This window comes from Coregonus clupeaformis, chromosome 33 (assembly GCF_020615455.1).
Source record: "Coregonus clupeaformis isolate EN_2021a chromosome 33, ASM2061545v1, whole genome shotgun sequence".
Classification (NCBI taxonomy): Eukaryota; Metazoa; Chordata; class Actinopteri; order Salmoniformes; family Salmonidae; genus Coregonus; species Coregonus clupeaformis.
In genome coordinates this window covers 7,178,342-7,205,044 of record NC_059224.1, presented here as the reverse complement: position 1 = coordinate 7,205,044, position 26,703 = coordinate 7,178,342, and the positions used below count along the sequence as shown (strand labels likewise).

The following is a 26,703-nucleotide window of genomic DNA, read 5'->3' as shown; positions in this document are numbered from 1 at the left end:
ATTACCAGGGTTGCAGTCAATTCAGGAAATACACAAATTCCAATTCTCTTCCATGCGTTTAAATTAGGAAATGTGGAATTGGGATTTGGTTTACTTTCTGGAATTAGCCCCAACCCTGGTTATTACCTATGTTAGTAGAACAGTATGACAGAACAATATGTTATGATTGTCTGTTTTTAGCTAAAAAGGAAATATTCTGTATGTATGAACTTTACTGAAACTGCTTGATTTGATCATTTTATGTTTGTATGTTATGTTTTAAGGTTTTGGGATAGTATGGGACGGGTAGAATGCAATCTGTATGTGTTTTATGTATTACTGAACAAAAATATAACGCAACATGTAAAGCGTTAGTCCCATGTTTCATGAGCTGAAGTAAAAGATCCCAGAAATGTTCCATATGCACAAAAAGCTTATTTCTCTCTCAAGTTTTGTGCACAAATTTTACATCCCTATTAGTGAGCGTTTCTCCTTTGCCAAGATAATCCATCCACTTGACAGGTGTGACCAGACAGCTGATGAAACTGAGGAGTATTTCTGTCTATAATAAATCCCTTTTGTGGGGGGGGGGGGCTGGCTCTCAAGTGGATGGGACAATGCCCACCCATGGCTGCGCCCCTACCCAGTAATGTGAAATCCATAGATTTTAGGGCCTAAGGAATTTATTTCAATTGACTAATTTCCTTATATGATCTGTAACTCAGTAAAATTGTTAAAATTGTTGCAAGTTGCGTTTATATTTTTGTTCAATATAGTTGGAGGGAAATTAGTTGTTGAATGGTACTGCTGTGTATGGATGGGTTCTGTTTTGTATGCAGATTTAGGTATTTATGTAATGTATTAGGGTGTTTAAAACATTGCACATTGGGCTTGTTTTTAATTATTTATATGTTTCAAATGTTTTATATGTGCATTTAATCTGATCTGACTGTATGAATGTTGATTTATTTCTACATGGAAACAAGACATGCATGCTTTAAAGAACTTGATGGGATGAAGACTAATCTCCTTTTTAATATCAATATGGTGTTACAATAAACTGTATACTGTACATCTTTACCAAGTTGTGGACACAGAATTATTTTTGAAACTTGATTTTATTACATCTGTAACTACACTTCTATATGTCTAGGAACCTATAATGCTCAGGACTCTTTCCAACTCGATGGCTCCATTTGTCGATAGGACTTGTAGTTTGTATGTTCAAAGTTCCTCGTTATAGAGGTGACAAATTAAACTACAACTCCCATGTAACTATCATCAAGGTGTTTCTATCAATATGGCTGTTGTCAGTCAGACAAAGGCAAACAGTCCGCTTGTGATTGAAATCTAGTAAAAGGGCCGGGCACTCTTGCTACAATCTGGTGGTTGATCGATGTGTTGCGCCTGTTAATAAGTGGCATTTCCCCGCCACACACTGTTTTGTGGTGGTGCGATATTAATGGTCAAGTGTCCAGAGCCACATCGAGATAGCTAGCTACGTAAGGTAAGATCTGATGTATTTAGCAAGCTAACGTTAGCTGCTAGCCCTACAATCAGTTAGCCTATACATTATTTTCAATGGTGGATTAGCAGTTAGTTGGCTATCTTACAATCTGGTAAAAATAACCACCCCATAAAATTAAACTGAAACTGTTGTCTGATTAACGAGCTAGCGAAGTGCATGGCTAAAAGTCAGATGCATTAGTATTTTGAGTTAGCGAACCAATAACCTAGGAAGCCGTAGCTAGCTAATGTCGTTATGCCAGTCTATTTTTACTCGATAGGGCGGTCTAGAAAGGCCAACGACTATCTAGCTCTAGCTCTGTTTTCAGCTACGGTAACAGTAACAGTTTTTGTACCAACGGCCTTTGTTTACCAGCAAGGTAGCTAACGGTAATGCATTGTAGAATGGCTAATGTAAACGAATTCCTATGCTATCTGTGTGAATTATTTTGTGTTTGAATCTGGGCGTTTCGCAGATGTGCAGTTATGTGCAACTCTACGGAAATATGCAGCTAATTTACGCACCAATTACCTATATAACCAAACGAAGATATAGTTGTAAAAAAACGTATTTGTGGATGGGTATGGGTGGTGCCATGAGAGATTTTTACAGACCTAAAGAGCCTTACAAACATGCAGCACCACAGTTGAGATACTAGACCGCATAAAGAAGGGCAGATCACAAGGAACCAAGGAACGTGTGTAGTGACCAGTGTGTTTGCTAGCTAGGCCCATGCCATCTGTCAGAGGAGACACAACTGAAGGATTGTGTCAACCAATGATGGGTTTATACACATCATTTGTCAGAACTGAGGTGAAATTAGTTTTATAACAGTCTCTCTCTCTCACACACACACACACACACACACACACACACACACACACCATGTCTTGTGGTTTAACTAGAAGTTAACCTTTTGTTGGCTTTGTGCTCCTTCTGGTTAACCCAGCTTTGCTAGCTAACCTACGGCCTAGTTAACAGTTAACTGTGTAAATAGCTCCTGCTCAGGTGGGTAGGTAATGAATACAATAGCAGTGATTGAGCCTCCGCTGCTCTAGGCTAACTGTCAACTAAGAGAAAGGGAAGAATCCCTGTAACAAATTGTTCAAAGACAACACCTTTTCAGAATTGTCTCTATTCTATCACTATTGTTGATGGGCAATAGATTAGAAAAGTTAGTCAGGCTACATGATTTACATTGTTTAGGACTGTGGCTAGCAGCAGACAGGTTTAAAGGTGTGATGGTTTACTAAACCTGGCATAGCCCAAATAGTGGCAGACTATGAAAATGGCAGTTTACTTGTCAGGTTTGAGAAGCTAGAAATGGGCTGTATTCTATTCTACTGTATTTTAGTCTATGCCACTCCGACGTTGCTCGTCCTAATACTTATATATGTCTTAATTACATTATTTTACTTTTTAGATTGTGTGAATTGTTAGATACTACTGCACTGTTGGAGCTAGAGAAACAAGCATTTCGCTACACTCGCAATAACATCTGATAAACGTGTATGTGACCAATCAAATTTGATTTGTAGTATGGTTGTTCTAGAACTGAATGTAAATCCAATGTAAAGTGCGAGCATGGATCTAGTGGTCAATAGTCATACATTACCAGCCAATGTCTCATAAGATGGAAAATGTGCCGCAACCTGGTTATGATTCTATTGATTTCTATAACACAGTGAAATGCTTATGGAAAACCATACAGAAAAATGTTTAGCCTATGGAAAACCATGCAGCGGGGGACGTGCGTTTATTATTGGTTACAATGCAGTAGAATGACTATAAGCTAGCATCCGCTGCTGCTTTCAAGGTGACTTTACATGTTTTGCCTGCTGGTCCCAAAAGAAGCACCCTCCTTTATTTTCTCTCACACCTCCACTCCCCCTCTCCTCTTACTTTTCCTTCTCCCTCCTCTTTCTCTCTCATGATCTTCTTCCTCCCAACCCTCCCCTATCCCTTTTCCTCTCCCTCTCCCCCTCCTCCATCCCTTCCTCCCCCTTCCTCTCTCCTCCAGGATGTCTCATTACACAGATGAGCCTCGCTTCACCATCGAGCAGATCGACCTGCTCCAGAGGCTGCGACGTACGGGCATGACCAAGCAGGAGATCCTCCACGCCCTGGACACCCTAGACCGACTTGACCGCGAGCACGGGGACAAGTTTGGCCGTCGCACCTCCTACGTGGGAGGAGCAAGCAGCTCTGTGTCCGACCCCAATAGCACCACCACAAACAACACCCCCAACAACACTGCCTCTGTTTCTGCCGCCACCACCTCCTCTACAACATCCTCTTCCTGTAGTAGTAATAATACTAATGCCACCAGTGGTATTGGGAGCAGTAGTGTTACCAACACCGCCCTGGCCTCTTCCTCCACCAACTCTACCGCCACACAGACACAGTACCTCCCTCCACGCGGGGGGCTCTCCCCCTCGCCTAGCAACAGCTACGACACCTCCCCACCGCCCGGCCCGCCCCCGCCCTCTGCCGTCCTCTCCTCCCCGGTGTCGCTGGTCGCCATGGTGCAGAACGGAGGGCGGGACAGCCTGGCGGCGACGCCCAATGGGAAGCTCTCGCCGCCGCGTTACCCAATGAACAGCGCGGCGGCCGCCAGGGCGTTCGGGTTCGAGGCCACGGAGGAGGAGCTGGACATCGATGACAAGGTGGAGGAGCTCATGAGGTCAGTGATGATGTCAGGGGTCAGGGTGGGGTCAAAATAACTATATTTCTGTGCCTGAACCTGTTTTGTGCCAGTTCTTGTACTCTTTGGCATGACAAGGAGTGGGATGATGGTTAAACAGACTGGTACCCAGTCTAAGAGAGATCATATTCAATATGTAATTGTATACACCAGTCCACTACCATCAGGACTAAATCAGTTTATACACCAGTCCACTACTATCAGGACTAAATCAGTTTATACACCAGTCCACTACCATCAGGACTAAATCAGTTTATACACCAGTCCACTACCATCAGGACTAAATCAGTTTATACACCAGTCCACCACCATCAGGACTAAATCAGTTTATACACCAGTCCACTACCATCAGGACTAAATCAGTTTATACACCAGTCCACCACCATCAGGACTAAATCAGTTTATACACCAGTCCACCACCATCAGGACTAAATCAGTTTATACACCAGTCCACCACCATCAGGACTAAATCAGTTTATACACCAGTCCACCACCATCAGGACTAAATCAGTTTATACACCAGTCCACCACCATCAGGACTAAATCAGTTTATACACCAGTCCACCACCATCAGGACTAAATCAGTTTATACACCAGTCCACCACCATCAGGACTAAATCAGTTTATACACCAGTCCACCACCATCAGGACTAAATCAGTTTATACACCAGTCCACCACCATCAGGACTAAATCAGTTTATACACCAGTCCACCACCATCAGGACTAAATCAGTTTATACACCAGTCCACCACCATCAGGACTAAATCAGTTTATACACCAGTCCACCACCATCAGGACTAAATCAGTTTATACACCAGTCCACCACCATCAGGACTAAATCAGTTTATACACCAGTCCACCACCATCAGGACTAAATCAGTTTATACACCAGTCCACCACCATCAGGACTAAATCAGTTTATACACCAGTCCACCACCATCAGGACTAAATCAGTTTATACACCAGTCCACCACCATCAGGACTAAATCAGTTTATACACCAGTCCACCACCATCAGGACTAAATCAGTTTATACACCAGTCCACCACCATCAGGACTAAATCAGTTTATACACCAGTCCACCACCATCAGGACTAAATCAGTTTATACACCAGTCCACCACCATCAGGACTAAATCAGTTTATACACCAGTCCACCACCATCAGGACTAAATCAGTTTATACACCAGTCCACCACCATCAGGACTAAATCAGTTTATACACCAGTCCACCACCATCAGGACTAAATCAGTTTATACACCAGTCCACCACCATCAGGACTAAATCAGTTTATACACCAGTCCACCACCATCAGGACCAAATCAGTTTATACACCAGTCCACCACCATCAGGACTAAATCAGTCACAGATGCGCTTTGTCTTTCACACACTTAAAAAGCATGAAAACATTTAGGCTACCACTTTTACTATTTACGAACTATTATTAAAGCTGTGTTTCTGATCTGATGCTTCTTGAGCAATGCAATAAGGACGAGTGGTCTTGTTTATGGCCGTTGGTAGAGCAACGCCAGGGTCGTGGGTTCAGTTACCGCGAGGGCCACCCATACCGAAATGTATGCAAACAGTCATCCTGCTGATGTTATGCATCTGTTATGTTAACAGGAGAACAGGATGAATGCATAGCTGTGATGTACAGTAACTGTAATGTTAAAAGCCCTGCTACCATGTCTGCCCCCTCTTAGAACGTGCATTATGTTACATCATGTCCTGTAAGGGTAGCAGCGTTCAGAAACATTCTCCCCTTCGCTCTGCAGCCCTGGGATCAGATCAGTCTCATGTTGCAGAGTGCTGCTGCGGGGTTGTATGGTGCTGCGTTCAACACCCCCCACTTTATCCTCTATACTCAAGATATTATCTTAAAGGAGAAATCTATGATTGGTACATCCATTTTTGTACTTTTAAACTGCAGATCGCCCCTTTAGGTGCCTGTTTCTTTCTGTTCTCTCGGCTCTGCTGGGTTTAGCAGTTAGCCCTCACCCTCCTCCACCTCCTCCCCCACCCACCCTCACCCTCCTCCACCCTCCTCCTCCACCCACCCTCACCCTCCTCCACCCTCCTCCTCCCTCACCCTCCTCCACCCTCCTCCTCCCTCACCCTCTTCCACCCTCACCCTCCTCCTCCCTCACCCTCCTCCTCCCTCTACCTCCTCCACCCTCCTCCTCCCTCACCCACCTCCACCTCCCTCACCCTCCTCCACCCTCACCCTCCTCCACCCTCCTCCTCCTCCACCCTCACCCTCCTCCACCCTCCTCCTCCTCCACCTCCTCCAACCTCACCCTCCTCCACCCTCACCCTCCTCCTCCCTCACCCTCCTCCACCTCCTCCACCCACCCACCCACCTCCTCCTTCCCCCTCCTATCGTCCTTGCTCCACCTTGCTCCTCTTCACCCTCCACCCACCTCCTCCCTCCTCCTCCCTCCATCTCCTCCCTCCCCCTCCTACCTCCTGATTTAAGGCCTGTCCCAAATGTCATCCTAATGCTTATATAGTGCACTACTTTTGAACAAGGCACATAATGATCTGGTCAAAAGTAGTGCACTATATAGGGAATAGGGTGCCATTTGGGATGTAACCTTGTGGTGTCGATAAGCAGCAGCCTTTCTTTGTGGGTCTAGCTAATTTTAGCTGCGCCTCAGTGAGGGAGAAGTGAGGATATTGATCTGGATGGAGGAAGAGGCGTGACTCATTCGATCTGTGAAATCTGAAGAGAGTGTGGAACAGCGAGTACCTGCAGGCAGCTATGGATGTACACCTCGTCAGATCAGGTCTCAAAGGCACCTACTTTCAGCCCACTAAAACCAATTGAAGGGAAATTGCAATAGGCAAGGGGTGTCCACCCACTCTGTCTATATGTAGGGTGTCCACCCACTCTGTCTGTATTTTTTTTATTTTTTTTTATGCCATTTAGCAGACACTTTTATCCAAAGCGACTTACAGTCATGCGTGCATACATTTTTGTGTATGGGTGGTCCCGGAGATCGAACCCACTACCTAGGCGTTACAAGCGCCGTGCTCTACCAGCATGTAGGGTGTCCACCCACTCTGTCTGTATGTAGGGTGTCCACCCACTCTGTCTGTATGTAGGGTGTCCACCCACTCTGTCTGTATGTAGGGTGTCCACCCACTCTGTCTGTATGTAGGGTGTCCACCCACTCTGTCTGTATGTAGGGTGTCCACCCACTCTGTCTGTATGTAGGGTGTCCACCCACTCTGTCTGTATGTAGGGTGTCCACCCACTCTGTCTGTATGTAGGGTGTCCACCCACTCTGTCTGTATGTAGGGTGTCCACCCACTCTGTCTGTATGTAGGGTGTCCACCCACTCTGTCTGTATGTAGGGTGTCCACCCACTCTGTCTGTATGTAGGGTATCCACCCACTCTGTCTGTATGTAGGGTGTCCACCCACTCTGTCTGTATGTAGGGTGTCCACCCACTCTGTCTATATGTAGGGTGTCCACCCACTCTGTCTGTATGTAGGGTGTCCACCCACTCTGTCTATATGTAGGGTGTCCACCCACTCTGTCTGTATGTAGGGTGTCCACCCACTCTGTCTGTATGTAGGGTGTCCACCCACTCTGTCTGTATGTAGGGTGTCCACCCACTCTGTCTGTATGTAGGGTGTCCACCCACTCTGTCTGTATGTAGGGTGTCCACCCACTCTGTCTGTATGTAGGGTGTCCACCCACTCTGTCTGTATGTAGGGTGTCCACCCACTCTGTCTGTATGTAGGGTGTCCAACCCACTCTGTCTGTATGTAGGGTGTCCAACCCACTCTGTCTGTATGTAGGGTGTCCACCCACTCTGTCTGTATGTTTAGGGTGTCCACCCACTCTGTCTGTATGTGTAGGGTGTCCACCCACTCTGTCTGTATGTGTAGGGTGTCCACCCACTCTGTCTGTATGTAGGGTGTCCACCCACTCTGTCTGTATGTAGGGTGTCCACCCACTCTGTCTGTATGTAGGGTGTCCACCCACTCTGTCTGTATGTAGGGTGTCCACCCACTCTGTCTGTATGTAGGGTGTCCACCCACTCTGTCTGTATGTAGGGTGTCCACCCACTCTGTCTGTATGTAGGGTGTCCACCCACTCTGTCTATATGTAGGGTGTCCACCCACTCTGTCTGTATGTAGGGTGTCCACCCACTCTGTCTGTATGTAGGGTGTCCACCCACTCTGCCTGTATGTGTAGGGTGTCCACCCACTGTCTGTATGTAGGGTGTCCACCCACTCTGTCTGTATGTGTAGGGTGTCCACCCACTCTGTCTGTATGTGTAGGGTGTCCACCCACTCTGTCTGTATGTAGGGTGTCCACCCACTCTGTCTGTATGTGTAGGGTGTCCACCCACTCTGTCTGTATGTGTAGGGTGTCCACCCACTCTGTCTGTATGTGTAGGGTGTCCACCCACTCTGTCTATATGTAGGGTGTCCACCCACTCTGTCTGTATTTGTAGGGTGTCCACCCACTCTGTCTGTATGTAGGGTGTCCACCCACTCTGTCTATATGTAGGGTGTCCACCCACTCTGTCTGTATGTGTAGGGTGTCCACCCACTCTGCCTGTATGTAGGGTGTCCACCCACTCTGTCTGTATGTGTAGGGTGTCCACCCACTCTGTCTGTATGTGTAGGGTGTCCACCCACTCTGTCTATATGTAGGGTGTCCACCCACTCTGTCTGTATGTGTAGGGTGTCCACCCACTCTGTCTGTATGTAGGGTGTCCACCCACTCTGTCTATATGTAGGGTGTCCACCCACTCTGTCTGTATGTGTAGGGTGTCCACCCACTCTGCCTGTATGTAGGGTGTCCACCCACTCTGTCTGTATGTGTAGGGTGTCCACCCACTCTGCCTGTATGTAGGGTGTCCACCCACTCTGTCTGTATGTGTAGGGTGTCCACCCACTCTGTCTGTATGTAGGGTGTCCACCCACTCTGTCCAGAATGCACGCTTTGGAGATTAAATTGTACTTCCTTATGTTACAAAATACATTTTAACAAGACAAATATGATTCTTCATGTTCTGAATCGTTCAGTGGGGTCTTTCTCTAACATATCATTGACATTATATCCAAAAAGTTGGATTTTTTTTTACATAACGGTGCAGGTTTCTCATAACTTTTGAGGATTTTACATTTCGTGGTCGTCGTCTTCAAAGTTGTTTCCGCTTGTCGCAAAAAGCTAAATTAGCGTGACACGAGCTGAATTAAATGTAAAAGGCTTTGGGAAAATAAAAATCTCAGTGCTCCGTTGACATTTCACAGATGCGTTTGTTTTTTTGCGAGAAATCTTCCTTAAAAATCACAGGAATTAATATGAAAAGCGTATACTCAAATATGAAAATACCACATGTCATTTCTCCAAATCAATATCTATCTTAAACCTCTATGTTGTTTTATGTCCTGTGGATTGGAGAAGACATGTGACGAGTTCAGCAGTGAGCCTGTCAGGTAGCCAGCGGCTTTCATTCTCTCACAGCATCCAGCCTAGCTTGACACGTGCCGTTCTTCCTGACATTTCACCACTTTCTTCCTCTGGTCTCCATTGATTTAGTCACCCTAATTCTGGCCATTCTACAAGGATTAAAAACTCCAATAACTTTTGAATGGATTATGATGGAGACTTGAGGTGTGGATCCATTTTTTGGTTTTCTTACAGGTTGGTCAAAAGATGCGTTTTTGATTGGACACCCTACTACATGATAGTGGAAACACACCGGTCCATATTTTACAAAGCAAACGTAACTATGTTTAGTTATGTACTGTCGTGTGTGTGTGTGTGTCTGTGTGTGTGTCTGTGTGTGTGTGTGTGCTCGCGTGCAGGAGGGACAGCAGTATCGTCAAGGAGGAGATCAAGTCCTTTCTGGGGAACAGGAGAATCTCTCAGGCTGTGGTGGCTCAGGTCACAGGTCAGTGAGGACACACACACACACACACACACACACACACACACACACACACACATTCTGTGGTGGCCCAGGTCAGTAAGACCTTGAAGCTTCCACTATAATTGACAACCCCACACTACAAGCTTCACACAGCAATCAACTTTCGAACAGACATAGGATTTAATTGAATAGCCTTTATTTCACCAGACATCTACTTAAGTATATAGGCAGTACAGTGATCGCTACATTAGTGATGTGTATATATATGAATAAATGAAATTTTGTCCTAATTACTTTACATACAATACCCCATAATGACAAAGCAAAAACAGGTTTTTAGACATTTTTGTAAATTTATAAAAAATCAAAATAAAAGAATACCTTATTTACATAAGTATTCAGACCCTTTGCTATGTGACTCGAAATTGAGCTCAGGTGCATCCTGTTTCCATTGATCATCCTTGAGATGTTTCTACAACTTGATTGGAGTCCACCTGTGGTAAATTAAATTGTTTGGACATTATTTGGAAAGGCACACACCTGCCTATATAAGGTCCCAGAGTTGACAGTGCATGTCAGAACAAAAACCAAGCCATCAGGTCGAAGGAATTGTCCGTAGAGCTCCGAGACAGGATTGTGCCGAGGCACAGATCTGGGGAAGGGTACTACAAAATGTCTGCAGCATTGAAGGTCTCCAAGAACAAAGTGGCCTCCGTTCTTAAATGGAGGAAGTTTGGAACCACCAAGACTCTTCCTAGAGCTGGCCGCCTGGCCAAACGGAGCAATCGGGGGAGAAGGGCCTTGGTCAGGGAGGTGACCAAGAACCCGATGGTCACCCTGACAGAGCTCCAGAGTTCCTCTGTGGAGATGGGAGAACCTTCCAGAAGGACAACCATCTCTGCAGCACTCCACCAATCAGGCCTTTATGGTAGAGTGGCCAGACGGAAGCCACTCCTCAGTAAAAGGCACATGACAGCCCACTTGGAGTTTGCCAAAAGGCACCTAAAGGACTCTCAGACCATGAGAAACAAGATTCTCTGGTCTGATGATACCAAGATTGAACACTTTGGCCTGAATACCAAGTGTCACGTCCCAACCTGGCACCATCCCAATGGTGAAGCATGGTGGTGCTGGTAGCAGCATCATGCTGTGGGGATGTTTTTCAGCGGCAGGGACTGGAAGACTAGTCAGGATCGAGGGAAAGATGAACAGAGCAAAGTACTGAGAGATCATTGATGAAAACCTGCTCCAGAGTGCTCAGAACCTCAGACTGGGTTGACGGTTCACCTTCCAACAGGACAACGACCCTAAGCACACAGCCAAGACAACGCAGGAGTGGCTTCGGGACAAGTCTCTGAATGTCCTTGAGTGTCCCAGCCAGAGCCCGGACTTGAACCTGATCGAACATCTCTGGAGAGACCTGAAAATAGTTGTGCAGTGACGCTCCCCATCCAACCTGACAGAGCTTGAGAGGATCTGCAGAGAAGAATGGGAGAAACTCCCCAAATACAGGTGTGCCAAGCTTGTAGCGTCATATCCAAGAAGACCCAAGGCTGTAATCGCTGCTAAAGGTGCTTCAACAAAGTACTGAGTAAAGGGTCTGAATACTTATGTAAATGTGATATTTCAGGGGGGGGGGGGGTTCTAATACATTTGCAAAAAATTCTAAAAACCTGTTTTTGCTTTGTCAGTATGGAGTATCGTGTGTAGATTGATGAGAGGGAAAAAACAATTTAATCCATTTTAGAATAAGGTTGTAACCTAACAAAATGTGGAAAAAGTCAAGGGGTCTGAATACTTTCCGGATACACTGTATATACACACACCACTAATGTAGCTATCACTGTACTGCCTATATATATATATATATATATATATATATATATATACACATTTAGAGCCAGTTTGCGCTGTTCTGTGAAGGGAGTAGTACACAGCGTTGTACGGGATCTTCAGTTTCTTGGCAATTTCTCGCATGGAATAGCCTTAATTTCTCAGAACAAGAATAGACTGACGAGTTTCAGAAGAAAGTTCTTTACTTCAGAAGAAAGTTATTTGTTTCTGGCCATTTTGAGCCTGTAATCGAACCCACAATTGCTGATGCTCCAGATACTCATCTAGTCTCAAGAAGGCCGGTTTTATTGCTTCTTTAATCAGCACAACAGTTTTCAGCTGTGCTAACATAATTGCAAAAGGGTTTTCTAATGATCAATTAGCCTTTTAAAATGATAAACTTGGATTAGCAAACACAACGTGCCATTGGAACACAGGACTGATGGTTGCTGATAATGGGCCTCTGTACGCCTATGTAGATATTCCATAAAAAATCAGCCATTTCCAGCTACAATAGCCATTTACAACATTAACAATGTCTACACTGTATTTCTGATCAATTTGATGTTATTTTAATGGAAATAAAAACACATGTCAAAAATGTTATAAATTGATTTGCATTTTAATGAGGGAAATAAGTATTTGACCCCTCTGCAAAACATGACTTAGTACTTGGTGGCAAAACCCTTGTTGGCAATCACAGAGGTCAGACGTTTCTTGTAGTTGGCCACCAGGTTTGCACACATCTCAGGAGGGATTTTGTCCCACTCCTCTTTGCAGATCTTCACCAAGTCATTAAGGTTTCGAGGCTGATGTTTGGCAACTCAAACCTTCAGCTCCCTCCACAGATTTTCTATGGGATTAAGGTCTGGAGACTGGCTAGGCCACTCCAGGACCTTAATGTGTTTCTTCTTGAGCCACTCCTTTGTTGCCTTAGCCGTGTGTTTTGGGTCATTGTCATGCTGGAATACCCATCCACGACCCATTTTCAATGCCCTGGCTGAGGGAAGGAGGTTCTCACCCAAGATTTGACGGTACATGGCCCGTCCATCGTCCCTTTGATGCGGTGAAGTTGTCCTGTCCCCTTACTAGAAAAACACCCCCAAAGCATAATGTTTCCACCTCCATGTTTGACGGTGGGGATGGTGTTCTTGGGGTCATAGGCAGCATTCCTCCTCCTCCAAACACGGCGAGTTGAGTTGATGCCAAAGAGCTCCATTTTGGTCTCATCTGACCACAACACTTTCACCCAGTTCTCCTCTGAATCATTTAGATGTTAATTGGCAAACTTCAGACGGGCATGTATATGTGCTTTCTTGAGCAGAGGGACCTTGCGGGCGCTGCAGGATTTCAGTCCTTCACGGCGTAGTGTGTTACCAATTGTTTTCTTGGTGACTATGGTCTCAGCTGCCTTGAGATCATTGACAAGATCCTCCTGTGTAGTTCTGGGCTGATTCCTCACCGTTCTCATGATCATTGCAACTCCACGAGGTGAGATCTTGCATGGAGCCCCAGGCCGAGGGAGATTGACAGTTCTTATGTGTTTCTTCCATTTGCGAATAATCGCACCAACTGTTGTCACCTTCTCACCAAGCTGCTTGCCGATGGTCTTGTAGCCCATTCCAGCCTTGTGTAGGTCTACAATCTTGTCCCTGACATCCTTGGAGAGCTCTTTGGTCTTGGCCATGGTGGAGAGTTTGGAATCTGATTGATTGATTGCTTCTGTGGACAGGTGTATTTTATACAGGTAACAAACTGAGATTAGGAGCACTCCCTTTAAGAGTGTGCTCCTAATCTCAGCTCGTTACCTGTATAAAAGACACCTGGGAGCCAGAAATCTTTCTGATTCAGAGGGGGTCAAATACTTATTTCCCTCATTAAAATGCAAATCAATTTATAAAATTTTTGACATTTTTGACATGTTATTCTGTCTCTCACTGTTCAAATAAACCTACCATTTAAAATTATAGACTGATCATGTCTTTGTCAGTGGGCAAACGTACAAAATCAGCAGGGGATCAAATACTTTTTTCCCTCACTGTATATAGGCAGTACAATGATAGCTACATTAGTGATGTGTTTGTAAGTACAGGCAGTACAGTGATAACACATAAAGCGAAGAGAATTGTAGCTAAGTCTCACTTGCAGCTGTACGTTTATTGCCTGGTAGGACTGTTTTTATTTTTTAACTGTGTGTGTGTGTGGGGGGGGGGGGTTCCAGGTATCAGTCAGAGCAGGATCTCTCATTGGTTGCTCCAGCACGGCTCTGATCTCAGCGAACAGAAGAAGAGAGCTTTCTACCGCTGGTACCAGCTAGAGAAGACCACCCCAGGTACACCTGTGTGTGTTCGTCTGTCTCTCGCTCTCTCTGTGTGGTTAATCATGTAGGAAACATCCTTGTCTTCTGCTGAATTATATTATTCTATGGAACTCAGCATTAACTACACACACACACACACACACACACACACACACAGTCCTTCACAATTCCACCTCTAATTCTGCAGGTGCTATCAGAAAACGTTCTTAGTCACTGAGGAATGCCACTCCAATGCTGGGTCCTATTCATTTGAGCAAAAGGTTTCAAAACGTTCAGCATCGGAAAACTAAAACAATTTCAGCCCGTTTGGTTCCATTTGGTGTCTAGTGAATACGAGACATGTTATAAAGGCTTAACCTAATGCTTTCTCTCTATTGGCTCCTCCAGGTGCCACTCTAAACATGTGCCCCGCCCCCATGGCTCTGGAGGAGATGGAGTGGAGACAGACCCCACCCCCTATAAGCACCGCCCCCGGGAACTTCCGGCTACGGCGTGGGAGTCGCTTTACCTGGAGGAAGGAATGTCTGGCTGTGATGGAGAGGTGAAGAGATGGGGGGGAGAGAAGGAAAGATGAGGAGGGGAGGGGAGAGAGAAGGAGAGATGAGGAGGAGGGGAGAGAGGAGGAGGGGGGAGGAGGAGGGAGGGGAGAGAGGAGGAGGAGGGAGGGAAGGGGAGAGAGAAGGTGGGGAGGTGAGAGAGGATGAGGATGGGAGGGTGGGGAGGTGAGAGAGGATGGGAGGGGAGAGAGGAGGAAGGGAGAGAGAAGGAGGGAGGGGAGAGGGAAGGAGAGGTGGGGGGAGAGAGGGAATGAGAGGTGGGGGGAGAGAGGGAAGGAGAGGGGGGGAGAGAGGGAAGGAGATGGAGAGGTGGGGAGATGTGAGGAGAGGGCCCTGGTCAACAGTAGTGCACTACATAGGGGAGAATCTCAACCTCGCGTCCTCTCTTCTCAAAACCCATTGGATGAGAAGGTCAGAGGTGAGGGACCTCTCCCCATCTCATCCAATGGGTTTTGAGAAAGAGAAAAGGAGAGAGGTGGGAAATAGGGTGCCATTTGGGACGCAGTCTAAATCTGTGTTTTGACGTGACTGTCGCCTCCTCTCCTCTCCTCAGCTACTTCAATGACAACCAGTACCCTGACGAAGCCAAGAGAGAGGAGATCGCCAACGCCTGCAACGCGGTAATCCAGAAACCAGGTATTTCCTTCTGTCCACCTTACCGTTGTGCTGGCCGTTCTTGTTCTAAGACGTGCACACCTTTTTCTTACCTGACCTGATTTTGCTGATAGCTGCTTTATTGAGGAAAGTTGTACATACAGTGATTGTGATATGTGGTTGGTTGTCTGTCTTACCTAGCTACCTTAAGTTAAGGGCGGCAGGTAGCTTAGTGGTTAAGAGCGTTGTGCCAGTAACCGAAAGGTCGCTGGTTCTAATCCCCGAGCCGACTAGGTGAAAAATCTGTCGATGTGCCCTTGAGCAAGGCACTTAACCCTAATTGCTCCTGTTAGTCGCTCTGGATAAGAGCGTCTGCTAAATGACTGAAGTGTAAATGTACAAATCAGCATACTTTGCCCTAAGGAATATAATTTATTGTATGCAATAATAATAATAATAATCTGTGGAATGATCTCGTAATAATCTCATGAATGTTGTTTTATTCCAGGGAAGAAGCTATCGGACCTGGAGAGAGTCACATCCCTCAAAGTCTACAACTGGTTTGCCAACCGACGCAAAGAGATCAAGAGACGGGCTAATATTGGTAACGTGGGCTTGGGGACGCTTGGGCTAATATTGGTAACGTGGGCTTGGGGACGCTTGGGCTAATATTGGTAACGTGGGCTTGGGGTCAGGCTAATATTGGTAATGTGGGCTTGGGGACGCTTGGGCTAATATTGGTAACGTGGGCTTGGGGACGCTTGGGCTAATATTGGTAATGTGGGCTTGGGGACGCTTGGGCTAATATTGGTAATGTGGGCTTGGGGACGCTTGGGCTAATATTGGTAACGTGGGCTTGGGGACGCTTGGGCTAATATTGGTAATGTGGGCTTGGGGACGCTTGGGCTAATATTGGTAACGTGGGCTTGGGGACGCTTGGGCTAATATTGGTAATGTGGGCTTGGGGACGCTTGGGCTAATATTGGTAACGTGGCTTGGGGACGCTTGGGCTAATATTGGTAACGTGGGCTTGGGGACGCTTGGGCTAATATTGGTAATGTGGGCTTGGGGACGCTGGGCTAATATTGGTAACGTGGGCTTGGGGACGCTTGGGCTAATATTGGTAACGTGGGCTTGTGGACAGGCTAATATTGGTAATGTGGGCTTGGGGACGCTTGGGCTAATATTGGTAATGTGGGCTTGGGGACGCTTGGGCTAATATTGGTAATGTGGGCTTGGGGACGCTTGGGCTAATATTGGTAATGTGGGCTTGGGGACAGGCTAATATTGGTAACGTGGGCTTGGGGACGCTTGGGCTAATATTGGTAACGTGGGCTTGGGGACGCTTGGGCTAATATTGGTAACGTGGTCTTGGGGACGCTTGGGCTAATATTGGTAACGTGGGCTTGGGGACGCTTGGGCTAATATTGGTAATGTGGGCTTGGGGACGCTTGGGCTAATATTGGTAATGTGGGCTTGGGGACGCTTGGGCTAATATTGGTAACGTGGGCTTGGGGACGCTTGGGCTAATATTGGTAACGTGGGCTTGGGGACGCTTGGGCTAATATTGGTAACGTGGGCTTGGGGTCAGGCTAATATTGGTAATGTGGGCTTGGGGACGCTTGGGCTAATATTGGTAACGTGGGCTTGGGGACGCTTGGGCTAATATTGGTAATGTGGGCTTGGGGACGCTTTGGGCTAATATTGGTAATGTGGGCTTGGGGACGCTTGGGCTAATATTGGTAACGTGGGCTTGGGGACGCTTGGGCTAATATTGGTAATGTGGGCTTGGGGACGCTTGGGCTAATATTGGTAACGTGGGCTTGGGGACGCTTGGGCTAATATTGGTAATGTGGGCTTGGGGACGCTTGGGCTAATATTGGTAACGTGGCTTGGGGACGCTTGGGCTAATATTGGTAACGTGGGCTTGGGGACGCTTGGGCTAATATTGGTAATGTGGGCTTGGGGACGCTGGGCTAATATTGGTAACGTGGGCTTGGGGACGCTTGGGCTAATATTGGTAACGTGGGCTTGTGGACAGGCTAATATTGGTAATGTGGGCTTGGGGACGCTTGGGCTAATATTGGTAATGTGGGCTTGGGGACGCTTTGGGCTAATATTGGTAATGTGGGCTTGGGGACGCTTGGGCTAATATTGGTAATGTGGGCTTGGGGACAGGCTAATATTGGTAACGTGGGCTTGGGGACGCTTGGGCTAATATTGGTAACGTGGGCTTGGGGGACGCTTGGGCTAATATTGGTAACGTGGTCTTGGGGACGCTTGGGCTAATATTGGTAACGTGGGCTTGGGGACGCTTGGGCTAATATTGGTAATGTGGGCTTGGGGACGCTTGGGCTAATATTGGTAACGTGGGCTTGGGGACACTTGGGCTAATATTGGTAACGTGGGCTTGGGGACGCTTGGGCTAATATTGGTAACGTGGGCTTGAGGACGCTTGGGCTAATATTGGTAACGTGGGCTTGGGAACGCTTTGGGCTAATATTGGTAATGTGGGCTTGGGGACGCTTGGGCTAATATTGGTAACGTGGGCTTGGGGACGCTTGGGCTAATATTGGTAATGTGGGCTTGGGGACGCTTGGGCTAATATTGGTAACGTGGGCTTGGGGACGCTTGGGCTAATATTGGTAACGTGGGCTTGGGGACGCTTGGGCTAATATTGGTAACGTGGGCTTGGGGACGCTTGGGCTAATATTGGTAACGTGGTCTTGGGGACAGGCTAATATTGGTAACGTGGGCTTGGGGACGCTTGGGCTAATATTGGTAACGTGGCTTGGGGACAGGCTAATATTGGTAACGTGGGCTTGGGGACGCTTGGGCTAATATTGGTAACGTGGGCTTGGGGACACTTGGGCTAATATTGGTAATGTGGGCTTGGGGACGCTGGGCTAATATTGGTAACGTGGGCTTGGGGACGCTTGGGCTAATATTGGTAACGTGGCTTGGGGACGCTGGGCTAATATTGGTAACGTGGGCTTGGGGTCGATAGGTATCTGTTGTAATAAAGACTCAAAGAACCAGGGCCCGGTTTTCCGATAGCGATGGAATTTAGGCTTAGGAGTGTTTTAAACAAAGCATCTTTCCTACCACGGCCTTAAGATGTAACATACGTTTCTCAAAACACCACGCAGACAGAATGTTTGCTAAGTGCGTTGTTGAGGCATATGTTGATACTGTAGGATTGAAAGAAAGGAAGAACTGCTCTCGGATCAGTGTTCTCCATTCAAATCTTATATTACCATTATATTTATTCCACGATACTGACGATGGATCAGGTCCTAGAAATATATCATCACCTACGGCTGCAAATATTAGGCGGCTTATTATAATGCTTACCCTATAATAATGCACTAAATCAAAGTTTGGCACAACATTGCGCACATGTTAGGCTACACATCATGAAATTATATTCTGTTTTCCCAAGAAGCCACAATCCTGGAGAGCCATGGGATAGACGTCCAGAGTCCTGGAGGCCACTCCAACAGCGACGACATCGATGGAGGGGACTACACAGAACAGGCCTGTGACCTGCCCTACTTCGACAAGAGACCCATGGCCAGACCCTTTGGCTTCTACAGGCTGGAGCCCACTTCACCCACACAGGTATGCAGCCAGGACCAGGGACAGGTATGGAGCCAGGACCAGGGACCACTGTCTCATCTGCCCAGCCATGTAATTTATAAACGAAATGCAGCTAGTTTGCTGTCTTTCAAGCTTCAGTCTGAAGTGATTGTGTTAGCTGTGTAGTTGGCTAGCTAGCAAGGGGAAGAGCTTCCATAGCAACCATTTTGGTTGGATAGTTCCAGAACTTTGGTTGCTATGGCAACCAGCGCTTGGGTAGTTTTGCTTTACATGGCAGTCAATACGAATATAACTAACGACAAGAGAACGCCTAAAATTGCTCTTGACAACCAGTGTTCGTGAATGTAGCATTGTGTTTTGTTGAAAAATGTATGGTTTGGGAAAGAATCTTGTTTTTTAATGCTGGTAACCCGTTAAAAGCAATAATACATATGTATCATGGCTGTGGTGGTCTACGACTCTCTGCCACTCGGCTTCACCTCGTAGCCATGACCACATCACAGCCATGATATAAATGTCATACCACATGGCCTCATGTATTATTGGTAAATATACTCAACTACATCTCTGCCTGCTCCCCTCCCTAACCAGAGTCCCATGTTAGATGGGCAGCATCTTTCACCAGTCAATATGCTCCGATGACTAGTCACTACTGGGGCTATCTCCATTTTGAAGTAGTCATCTGGGTGGTACCACTGAGATATAATAAGAACTGGAGACTGCGTCCAAGATGGTCGACCGTTGTTTTCAAGGTGATCTACTCACGTTTGCATACGCCGATTCATGGATCGTCTATATCCAACATCACATGCACACTAGCACTCGGCGCGCACAGGGAATAGCGACAACGTCATAACGTCATCCAAAAACATGGCAGACGTCGGATTAATATAAAATGTTAAAACAGTATCTTCGGCTGAGCGTGATGGAAAAAAATAATTGGCCTCAGCGACAAGTTATTTTTTTTGTTGCACAAAGGTGATGACTAAAGTGTCTTATTAGGAATTTTCAAATCTTCTCTATGTGGCCGTGTACGGAAATTGTCTTTCTGGGCCGTGCGTCAGTTAAACTGCAGTACCAAAGAAAAACAGTAGGGGCAGTCAACCGTGCTTCTATACCAGAACCCTGGCCCCTTTGGGTGGGACTTGTTATGGGCTGAGAGGAAGAGGGGAAGCGAGAGGGTTTACTCTGCCCAAAATCTGTCCACAGAAATAAAGACCACGAAGTGAGGAATTGTTGTACTGAGGTCCATGAGTGTCGAATTTAATCCCAAAAAAATGTGTATTGCTAATTTTCTATGTGAGGCTTATTTGATCTAATAGAAGTTCCGAAATGGTTAGGTTGTTACCATAGCACTGATATGTAAGTGGCGTTTCGGCAGCTTTCAAAAATACTACTTTATATCGCCGTTGTGCCTGTTGTTCACAGCCATCTCATTGGCTAGAATGGTCCCACCTGATTTCTCCATTAGAGCAGTCACTCAAATATCTTGTCAATATAATTTATAATTGATCATCTTTGCTATGTGTTAAGGAAGGGTCACATGATTCCATCCAGGTCATCAGGATGGGTCAGCCAATGAATTATACTCCTGAGTAAAGATTCCATAACTGCAGGTGGCAGTAAATCACCAACTTTGGCTTTATACCTGTTAAGACAATCCACTGAAGCACAGTAGGTGGTGGTGTGCACCATTTTACTGCCAATGCACTAACAGAACTAGAACAAGAAATTGACTACTTTAAAATGCAGAAGTTAGCCATTACACGTGTAAAAGGTGTGACATCTTTCCATGTCGATGATCTCTCCTCCTCCTAGGATGATGGTCCAGGCCACGGGGACCACCAGGACCCCATCTCTCTGGCTGTGGAGATGGCTGCAGTCAACCACACCATCCTGGCTCTGTCCCGGACCGGAGGGGTGCCCGGCGACATTAAGACAGAGGCCCTGGACGATGACTGAGGAGGGGAGGGGGAAGAGGGGAGGGGGTTACTGGACGATGACTGAACAGGGGGAGGGGGAAGAGGGGAGGGGGGTTACTGGACGATGACTGAACAGGGGGAGGGGGAAGAGGAGAGGGGGTTACTGGACGAGGACAACATGGGGAAGAGGGGAGGGGGTTACTGGACGATGACTGAACAGGGGGAGGGGGAAGAGGGGAGGGGGGTTACTGGACGAGGACAACATGGGGAAGAGGGGAGGGGGTTACTGGACGATGACTGAACAGGGGGAGGGGATGAAGAGAGGGGGTTACTGGACGAGGACAACATGGGGAAGAGGGGAGGGGGTTACTGGACGAGGACAACATGGGGAAGAGGGGAGGGGGGTTACTGGACGATGACTGAACAGGGGGAGGGGGAAGAGGGGAGGGGGGTTACTGGACGAGGACAACATGGGGAAGAGGGGAGGGGGTTACTGGACGATGACTGAACAGGGGGAGGGGGAAGAGGGGAGGGGGTTACTGGACGATGACTGAACAGGGGGAAGAGGGGAGGGGGTTACTGGACGAGGACAACATGGGGAAGAGGGGAGGGGGTTACTGGACGATGACTGAACAGGGGGATGGGGATGAAGAGAGGGGGTTACTGGACGAGGACAACATGGGGAAGAGGGGAGGGGGTTACTGGACGAGGACAACATGGGGAAGAGGGGAGGGGGTTACTGGACGAGGACAACATGGGGAGGGGATGAAGAGAGGGGGTTACTGGACGAGGACAACATGGGGAAGAGGGGAGGGGGTTACTGGAAGAGGACAACATGGGGGGGAAGGATAGAGAGGCAGGGGAGTGGCTGAGGGAGGAAGGAGAGGAGAACGAAGGGTAATAATCAGGACGTGTGGGTCTGCGAGCGCGTGCAAATGATTGTCTGACTGGGTAAAGGAATGCCAAGATGACCAAATGAAGCTATCCAACTCCAGCCCCCTTCCTTCCTTCCTTCCTTCCTTCCTTCCCCATGTGTTCTCAGCACCTTCACAGCCCAGTGTACTGTACCCTGCCCTGTTCTCATCACAGTGAAAAAGATATATAGGAGGCTGGTTTTCTAGACCTTCCCCCCAACATGGTGCCACTGGCCCTGATCCCAGCACCACTCACCTCAACCCTGCCTGGGAGCAGTAGTAGTAGTAGTAGTAGTAGCAGCAGTAGTAGTGTGTATATATGGTTCTCAGAGACATTATTCTATTTTAGAATAGAAGTGATTCCATTTCTATGGTTCTCATCTCCATCATTGTGCTACCCTGAACCGCTTTCCTTGTGCAATGCATTGGTAGAGCATCGGTGGCCTCTTACTAATAATTCTGAGCGAGAGCGAGGAATGGATGGATTTAGTCGGCCACCCTGCCACAGAACAGTCAGTTGAGAACTATCTGTTTGTGGATTGGACTGTTCTGATTGGACTAGAGACTGTTCTGTACTGTTCCATGTATCCTGCACTCTAGAGCTTTCATTCCTACTGGAATCTTAACGTTTTGTTTGTAAACATTGACATTGTTTTTAACATTGTATAATTTGCTTTTACCATGTCCGTGTGTTCTTTTACCATGTCCGTGTGTTGTTTTACCATGTCCTTGTGTTCTTTTACCATGTCTGTGTGTTGTTTTACCATGTCCGTGTGTTGTTTTACCATGTCCGTGTGTTCTTTTACCACGTCCGTGTGTTCTTTTACCACGTCCGTGTGTTCTTTTCCCATGTCCGTGTGTTCTTTTCCCACGTCCGTGTGTTCTTTTCCCACGTCCGTGTGTTCTTTTCCCATGTCCGTGTGTTCTTTTACCACGTCCGTGTGTTCTTTTACCACGTCCGTGTGTTCTTTTCCCACGTCCGTGTGTTCTTTTACCACGTCCGTGTGTTGTTTTGCCACGTCCGTGTGTTGTTTTGCCATGTCCGTGTGTTCTTTTACCATGTCCGTGTGTTCTTTTACCACGTCCGTGTGTTCTTTTCCCACGTCCGTGTGTTCTTTTCCCACGTCCGTGTGTTCTTTTCCCACGTCCGTGTGTTCTTTTACCACGTCCGTGTGTTCTTTTCCCACGTCCGTGTGTTCTTTTACCACGTCCGTGTGTTCTTTTCCCATGTCCGTGTGTTCTTTTCCCACGTCCGTGTGTTCTTTTCCCACGTCCGTGTGTTCTTTTACCACGTCCGTGTGTTCTTTTACCACGTCCGTGTGTTCTTTTCCCATGTCCGTGTGTTCTTTTCCCACGTCCGTGTGTTCTTTTCCCACGTCCGTGTGTTCTTTTCCCATGTCCGTGTGTTCTTTTACCACGTCCGTGTGTTCTTTTACCACGTCCGTGTGTTCTTTTCCCACGTCCGTGTGTTCTTTTACCACGTCCGTGTGTTCTTTTCCCACGTCTGTGTGTTCTTTTACCACGTCCGTGTGTTCTTTTCCCACGTCCGTGTGTTCTTTTCCCACGTCTGTGTGTTCTTTTCCCACGTCCGTGTGTTCTTTTCCCACGTCTGTGTGTTCTTTTCCCACGTCCGTGTGTTCTTTTCCCACGTCTGTGTGTTCTTTTCCCACGTCCGTGTGTTCTTTTCCCACGTCCGTGTGTTCTTTTCCCATGTCCGTGTGTTCTTTGAATCGAACGGCCAGCAGAAATAAAAAAGTTCCCTTTCATGTAACAGACAGTTATGTGCAGGTGGAAAAAGGCAATCGACGCGTTCTAAAATTGGAAAGCAAGCAGTACCATCCAAAGCCAGATGAGATGTTAGAACAGGGTTATATTCACCATGAACCAAACGGAAGGAAACAGCAGAACGGGGAGGAACCTACCAGAATTTGTCCAAAAGAAACTTGTTTTTGTTGCAAACTGTTTACTGTTTGGAGTAAACGGTTTCTGTTGCAAAACGTTTTGCTACAGTGTGACTAATGAATACACCCCCAGATTAGGTACATGGCTCTGACTCTTGGTCAGTTTAACAACATTATTTCAGTGGATAATATGTGCTCTCTGAGCTGCTCAAACTGACCAGAGAGCCCCCCAAAAAACCAAAAAGAGGGTATTTTCTTTGTGTTCAGCTTTATCCAAAGTGAATTAGCTACAGTAACTAACAGCGGGTGAGTTTCCTAAAAGCTTTGTTGCACTAAACTCAGTCCATTGATAGGATACGTTAAGTCCATTGGAGGGAATGTGTGACAGATGGTCTTAGTACTACAGCACAAAGCTGTTGTGTAACTCACCCCACCATTGGCAGAGTTCTGTTTAACCCCTAGATCAGGGACGTGAAACTCAATTCCTGAAGGGAGGTGTGTGCTGTTTTTTTTAAATTTCCTTTCAAGTCGTGTCCTACTAAGACCTAGACAACCAGGTGAAGGGAGTAACTAACTAATCTACTAAGACCTAGACAACCAGGTGGAGGGAGTAACTAACTAATCTACCAAGACCTAGACAACCAGGTGAAGGGAGTAACTAATCTACTAAGACCTAGACAACCAGGTGGAGGGAGTAACTAACTAATCTACCAAGACCTAGACAACCAGGTGGAGGGAGTAACTAACTAATCTACTAAGACCTAGACAACCAGGTGAAGGGAGTAACTAACTAATCTACCAAGACCTAGACAACCAGGTGGAGGGGGTAACTAACTAATCTACTAAGACCTAGACAACCAGGTGAAGGGAGTAACTAACTAATCTACTAAGACCTAGACAACCAGGTGGAGGGAGTAACTAACTAATCTACTAAGACCTAGACAACCAGGTGGAGGGAGTAACTAACTAATCTACTAAGACCTAGACAACCAGGTGAAGGGAGTAACTAACTAATCTACTAAGACCTAGACAACCAGGTGGAGGGGGTAACTAACTAATCTACTAAAACCTAGACAACCAGGTGAAGGGAGTAACTAACTAATCTATTAAAGACAACCAGGTGAAGGGAGTAACTAACTAATCAATGACCTTAATTGATTGATCAGGTACAATGGAGGAGTGAACCTGTGGACGCTCCGTGGAGTTGAGTTTGAGACCAACGTTAGATCAACAGCCAGACAGTGGATAGACAAGTAACTGCCTAGATGAGTAAATGAGGGATACAAAGTATTTTGAAAGCGGGCGCTTCCACACAGGTGCGGTACCTGAATTAATTAAGCAATTAAACATCCCATCATGCTTAGGGTCATGTCTAAAAATGCTGTGCAGGCCATTCTTTTGGCCGTTACTATGACGATGCCCCCATCCACAGGGCACGGAGTGGTCACTGATTGATTTGATTTGATGAGCATTAAAACGATGTAAACCAGATCTCAACCCAATTGAACTCTTATGTGAGGTTCTGGAGCAGCGCCTGAGACAGCGTTTTCCACCACCATCAACAAAACACCAAATGATGGAATTTCTCGTGGAAGAAATGGTGTGGCATCCCTCCAATAGAGTTCCAGACACTTGTATAATCTATGCCAAGGTGCATTAAAGCTGTTCTGGCTCGTGGTGACCCAACGCCCTATTAAGACACTTTATGTTGGGGTTTCCTTTATTTTGGCAGTTACCTGTAAGTGAGTGGGTACTGTATGGGTACCATAGAAACATAATTTTTATTTTCTATGATGGTACTGTCAGGTGTATGTGTTTAGAGTTACAACAACTGCTATAAGAGAATACTGTGGATATCAAGCTGCCAACACATTTAGAAACCCTCTCAGTTTAGCTACTACTTCATAAAGATAAACTTTCCTCATCATTTTATCTCTACGTATTACTACTTACTCTAAGATGCCGCCTCTAATAGTTTAAAGAAATATGTGCTTTTAAAAGATGGGGTTGACCCTTTTCACACTTCTGAGTCAAGCAGAGCTGAGCAGAGATGTACTGCTCTGGCCAGGTTAGGCATCCACCATAGTTGTTGGAACCGTGCTGGAATGGACAATGTTAAAGGAAAATATCTAAGCCAGCACAGTTTGGTTTGGTTCGGCCCTATAGTGTGAAAAGGGTATTTATCTGACTGGTATTATATATTGAATTCTGCTGCTCCTGAGTTGAAGCTCTGCTTGACTCTAGCCCTAACCCTGCGCTGGGTTTGCTGTCCTTGAAGAAAAGAGGATAAAGAAAAAATGCAAGTGTATTTATATTTAGTTTATGTTCTTATGGTGTAACACTATGACAAGGATATGTTTGGAAATGAACATTATGATTTTATTGTCAAATCAATCAACGGTTCTTGATTTGTTTATTTTTCTCCATTTTGTATTGTTTTATTATTCCACTGTTGTGTTTTATCCCCTTCTCATGAAGAACAGTTTCCATGTGTGTTTGAGATGACAAGATATTGTATTGTGTGAAAGCAAAGCACCCCTATATTGAAGGGGAATTGTCCTGTTATGTACTCTCCTGTAGTAGCGCCTCCCAACCTGAAGGAGTGCTGTGGTACAGGTCCTGTATGCTAGAACGTTCTAGCAGTATTCAAGTAAAACAAAATTACTACGCCAACTTTAAGCCCAGGCATTAGCTCAGGGAGCTAACACAAATAAAATGGAAGAAGAACAAACGTTAGACACCTGAAAGTAACCTCAGGTTCCTCTCCTTGTACTCCCATTTGTTGAGCCCAGTGCAAGAGGGTCAGAGGCGGACGATGCAGGATAAATTGTTCCATCTGTAGCCCAGGGGGCCTGACTAAATTGGAGGTCATTGCGGAGAATGATTATTATTTGGCTAATAATGGGAGAAAAAAAAGCTGCTGTGGGTGCTTCAATTTAAAAAAAATAAAAAAAATAAAAGATGGGCTAGTGTGTT

General features: G+C 46.3%; 1 protein-coding gene across 2 annotated transcripts; it reads left to right on the top strand.

Moving 5' to 3' along the window:
• The first annotated feature begins 1,311 nt into the window (after nt 1–1,311).
• LOC121548580 (homeobox-containing protein 1) lies at nt 1,312–20,985 on the top strand. 2 transcript variants are annotated; one of them, XM_041860057.2, is made up of 9 exons: nt 1,312–1,486; nt 3,507–4,169; nt 10,022–10,107; nt 14,141–14,251; nt 14,627–14,780; nt 15,350–15,432; nt 15,899–15,994; nt 18,836–19,011; nt 20,809–20,985. In XM_041860057.2, the coding sequence occupies exons 2-9, from the start codon at nt 3,508–3,510 to the stop codon at nt 20,950–20,952; spliced, it is 1,512 nt and encodes a 503-aa protein (XP_041715991.2). In that variant the 5' UTR covers nt 1,312–1,486; nt 3,507; the 3' UTR covers nt 20,953–20,985. The 2 variants fall into 2 exon arrangements, with proteins under 2 accessions (XP_041715991.2, XP_041715990.2); XM_041860056.2 differs by having other exon boundaries at nt 18,833–19,011.
• Nucleotides 20,986–26,703: the final 5,718 nt, after the last annotated feature.

Excerpts from the sequence above, each read along its gene's own strand:
- LOC121548580 (XM_041860056.2), top strand. The coding sequence starts at position 3,508 with ATGTCTCATTACACAGATGAGCCTCGCTTCACCATCGAGCAGATCGAC. Across the intron at positions 4,170-10,021 it reads AAGGTGGAGGAGCTCATGAG|GAGGGACAGCAGTATCGTCA; the intron begins GTCAGTGATGAT and ends GCTCGCGTGCAG. Across the intron at positions 19,012-20,808 it reads AGCCCACTTCACCCACACAG|GATGATGGTCCAGGCCACGG; the intron begins GTATGCAGCCAG and ends TCCTCCTCCTAG.